Consider the following 5,000-nt stretch of genomic DNA (forward strand, 5'->3'; position numbering starts at 1 on the left):
CCTTATTCGAAAACATCTAATGGAAAAAAACTGGTTTTTATGTAAATGATTCCACTCGTAACATGAATAAAACTAATTCTAAAATTAATATTTCTAGATGAAATGCAAACGTACCTTTGCTGAAGGAGAAAGAGAAATGTAGCTACAATTGTGTTAATAATACACGAACAACAAGTAAAACTGTCCTTACCTGCTGCTTATGAAAGCTTTGACAAATGCATACAGGTACAACACACACACAGATACACATACACACACAAACGACAGACATGTCAGTGTAAGATAATCCGATGATTACTGACAATTACAATCTGGGAGAGAGAGAAGTGCCTCTCCAGGAGATATGAGGAACGAACGAAGAGAAGGTTGACGTAGGCTCACATCAAAGAGGAGCAGTTGGGTGTTGCGTGAGAATGGGCAAGAAAAGAGTTGGAAGCTGTTGCAACCAGTTGTCAGCTAAAGTGTGACTGAAGAAAGAAGCGTATAGGGTGACAGGTGCAAATGTGATGGAAAGATAGTCATGCTGAGAATGAACGAATAAAAAATGGGTTAAATACGAATACGCTTTAACTACCGTACATTTTTGGATCATGGGAAGAATCGTATCCCAGGGGAAAACAATCAATTAGCAAACAATTAATTTTTCTCATTTTAGGTAGACAGTCACAATTCTGATGAATTGTTTTAAGGAAAAGGAATATTTTCCCTACCAAAAAAGCCTCATATATAAAAGGACATCCACATCCCTGCTTTTAAAGAACAGAAATATATTCCATACAAAAACCTTATATATAAAAGGATATCCACACTCCTGCTTTTAAAGAAAAGAAATATATCCCCTACAAAAACAGCCTTATATATAAAAGGATATCCACACTCCTGCTTTTAAAGAAAAGAAATATATCCCCTACAAAAACAGCCTTATATACAAAAGGACAACCACACTCCTGCTTTTAAAGACCAGAAATATATTCCCTACAAAAACAGCCTCGCATATAGAAGGACATCAAGACACCTGATTTTGAAGAACAGAAATATATTCCCTACAAAACAGCCTTATATATAAAAGGACATCCACACGCCTGCAAAAAAAAAAAAAAAAAAAAAAAAAGTGTAACTACTCACCAGCACAATTTGGCGTTGCGACGTACTGGTCGTCCGTCGAGAGGTAACCCAACTGAATAGTGGGCGCAAAAAAGCGGTCCATATTCATTACCATCCACTCCATCTCGTCTGAAAAGAAGATGTAAAGAATGAATATATAAATGAGTAGTCAAAGAGAGCGGTTTCATGGAAATAAGAGCAGGACTCAAAACATTAAACGAAACCAAATTATCATTATTAATACAATTCTGCCAATGCAATTCTGGGATGAAGAACGTAGATTCAATGAGATTACCATGAGATTTGCGTTACTCCGGACTATCTGCTTGTCTCTCAACCATCCATTGAGTGAAAACTCGCACTTTCATAACTCGAGTTATTAAACAGGGCCCAATCGTTAAACCACTTATTCAACCAACTGTCCTCTGATCAGTCAGGTTAAGCAGCGATGTGTTAGATCAATATATGGATGAGTGACATGGCAAGAAGTTACCAAACTCATAAGAATATCAAGTACCAAGATTCTTACAGCAGTATAGTGTGAGCGCCAGCTGATTGTACCGAGTCTTCTGTCACAGAATTAATTAGTCAGCTACACAAGCTTCCTGACATTTTCGGCATCTTCGCTGCGAATTGCCAGCAAGGTTGGTACACTAATATGTTTTAGTTTGGCAATAACTTTACTGCCAATACAGTTTATGTTTAAATATTTAATGGCCGCTCATGGACCGCAGAAGCAAGGAACAGTGACATTGCCCTATAAAGTAGGACAATGCCCTAGATACTGACAATAATATGATCAGCACCCAAGCCCCCTCTCCACCAAAGCTACGACAAAGGAGGGCCAGGCAATGTCTGATGATGACTAAACAGACAGACCTATAGGCTCCCCCAAAATCCCATGCCTTAGCTCACAAGGATGATGAGGTTGCAGTGACCAAAGGAAATAACGAATTTGAGCGGGCCTGAACCCCAGTCTGGCGATCATCATTCAGGTATTTAGACATATCAAAGGAACTGCGAGCAACTTACAGCAAATCCTTTGTATGCTATAACAAGTAAATTAAGGTATATATTTACTATGATAAATTTTGTTCTTTTTCCTACTAAATTGCTTCATAGGGGAGTCTAGTTAACAATCTCAAAGCCATCATCCTTTCAAGCATTACGTAATAATAATAATAATAATAATAATAATAATAAAATTCTTCTATACCCTCATTTTCATGGGAACAAAAATGGAGAATAATGTGAACTCATTGGGAAAGAAGATGAATTTGACCTTTTGTATAGGGAGCAGAGGCATTGTAAAAGTAAAAATAACTAAGTGAGAGCAGAGTAAAGAAAATAAAGAACAAAGAAGAGAGTGACAAGCGGCAAAAGATAGAACTGACCCCAGGCCGACGATACACCTGACCTCCGCTCAAAACAAAACTGTTTTCAAAAGGTTCCGAAAGTTAACACAAAACTGACCTCAAAAGTAAAATGACCTTATTTAGATATCTCTCCGGGAATTAAATATGACAGGAAATACATAGATATACCTCTTCGTTGTGACGTGGGACCCATCAGTCAAAATCTTAAAATATATGACGTCGTTAGACTCGAAATTTAAAAAAAAAAAAATCTTCAACACTAAAAGGTAATCAAACTTTCCAATCAGATAAAATTGAAATGACCAAGAGAAAATCCCTGGACTAACACACCAAAGGAAAGCATTTTTCAGAACAAGCACATCTATAGAAAGTTACTACTCACTCTCTCTCTCTCTCTCTCTCTCTCTCTCTCTCTCTCTCTCTCTCTCTCTTGCACAAACACACACACACACACACACACTAAGCTAAACATAAGGTGTCAAGTAATGACGTCAGAGGAAGCTAATCTTTCTCATTTGCATAGAGACACGACTGTCTTATGCAGAAGAGTCTTAACCACACCTAGTAAAAAAAGGCTAAATAAAAGACAAGAGAAATGCCCCACGCCAGCCTCAGAAGGGAGGGCCAGGACAGATGGGGACCAACAGGCGTTTTTAGCTTGGATGCTGAAATGCTAATCATGTGTTTACTTTTATTTCAACTGTAATGGAACCTGTGCTGTTTACCTGAGAGAGAGAGAGAGAGAGAGAGAGAGAGAGAGAGAGAGAGAGAGAGAGAGAGGTGTTTACCTTATTTCAGCTGTAATGGAACTTGTACTGTTTACCTGAGAGAGAGAGAGAGAGAGAGAGAGAGAGATGTTTTTAACTTTATTTTAACTGTAAAGGAACTAGTGCTGTTCACCTGAGAGAGAGAGAGAGAGAGAGAGAGAGAGAGAGAGAGAGAGAGAGAGAGAGAGAGAGAGAGAGAGAGAGAGAGAGAGATGATGATGATGATGATGTGTTTACCTTATTTTAACTGTAAAGGAACTTGTACTGTTCACCAGAGAGAGAGAGAGAGAGAGAGAGACAGAGACAGAGACAGAGAGAGAGAGAGAGAGAGAGAGAGAGAGAGAGAGAATTTTGGATGTCAATGACATTTAAGTCCATTCGCCGAGACTCCATTTGGTCTTTGGAATAGCCATTTAGTTTAAGCATTTAGAGAATTCTTATGATCTTGTCTAACTTTTTCTTGAACTCATTTACCGCGCTAATGTTTACTACATCCGCTTGAAGTTTATTCCAAGTATTTGCTATTTATTATATATAGAAATTGGCACATTGAGAGGTGTTATATCTTTTAATTCCAGTTTGTTTCCGTTACCTCTAGGCAGATTTGTGCTAAGCGTGAATAGATTGTTGTAATCTACACTGGTTATTCCTTTAAGAATTCTGAATGCCTCCATTAATTGGTTCCTTAGTCGTTGAGTTTGTAGATCAATTAAGTTCAAATGTTCCATCTTCCGTCTATATCCAAATTGCCTTAGTGTTGGAACTAGTTTGGTGCCCCTAGCTTGTATTGCTTCCAATCTATCTATATCCTTCCGAATACTTGGAACCCAGAATTGGATTCCATATTCTAGATGGGATTTACTAGTGAAGTTTAGACCTGTAGTACAGTGTCTGTGTTTCTGTATTTGAATTGTCTTTTTATGTAACCTATTAGTTTTTGTGCTTTCTCCGATTTTATGCTCTGTTTGAACTTCAAATCCTTGCTAATAATAATACCAAAACCTTCCTCTTGGTCCAAATTTTCTATTTCATTACCCAGCAGTAATCCGATTGTGGGTTACTATAACCTACATGCATGAATTTACATTTCCCACAGCAGAAAAGCATTTGTCATTTTCTGAACGCTTCTCTAGGCTTCACTAGATCCTCTATTAAGTCCTCTACGTCTTCTGAGTTCGAAGCATTTATGCCAAGTTTAGTATCGTCTGCAAATTTGGCTATTCTACTAGTTAACCTTGAATCTATGTCGTTAATGTATATCAGAAATAGCAATGGACCAAGGACGGACCCTTGAGGTAATCCGCTTGTAACAGCTCCCAACTCTGAAGCTTCTCAATTGATTACAACTCTGTTTTCTGTTTGTTAGCCAATCTTCCGTCCATTAAGCTGGCTCGGCAATGATGCCTAAAGGTCTAATTTTGACCATTAATTTTTTAGGAACTTTGTCAAAACCCTTTTGAAAGTCTGGGTATATGATATCTATTGACCCGATTTTGTCATAAATGGTAACATGTGGAAAAATTCCTAAGATTTGTCACATATGATCCCTTTTGTCTAAAACTATGTTGGTTGTCTATCAGAAGATTGTTATGCTCTATAGGTAATAATATAGAATCTACTTTAATTGATTCAACATTTTGCAAGGCACTGAAGTTGGACACAGGTCTGTAGTTGCCAGGTTCTTGTTTTGGTCCCTTCTTGTAGATTGGAGGAAACCTTGCCTGTGTTTACCTTATTTCAACAGTTAAAGGAA

At 37.7% G+C, this 5,000-nt stretch overlaps 1 protein-coding gene across 7 annotated transcripts in view; it reads right to left on the minus strand.

The window, feature by feature from the left end:
* Positions 1-5,000, minus strand: part of tim (timeless) — a 251,784-nt gene that overhangs the window by 149,620 nt on the left and 97,164 nt on the right. For all 7 annotated transcript variants that reach the window (XM_068353514.1, XM_068353513.1, XM_068353516.1 and 4 more), the window contains one exon: positions 1,126-1,233. In XM_068353514.1, coding sequence (XP_068209615.1) covers positions 1,126-1,233 — 108 coding nt within the window. The remainder of the gene's footprint in view (positions 1-1,125; positions 1,234-5,000) is intronic.

This window comes from Palaemon carinicauda, chromosome 30 (genome assembly GCF_036898095.1).
Source record: "Palaemon carinicauda isolate YSFRI2023 chromosome 30, ASM3689809v2, whole genome shotgun sequence".
Lineage (NCBI taxonomy): Eukaryota > Metazoa > Arthropoda > Malacostraca > Decapoda > Palaemonidae > Palaemon > Palaemon carinicauda.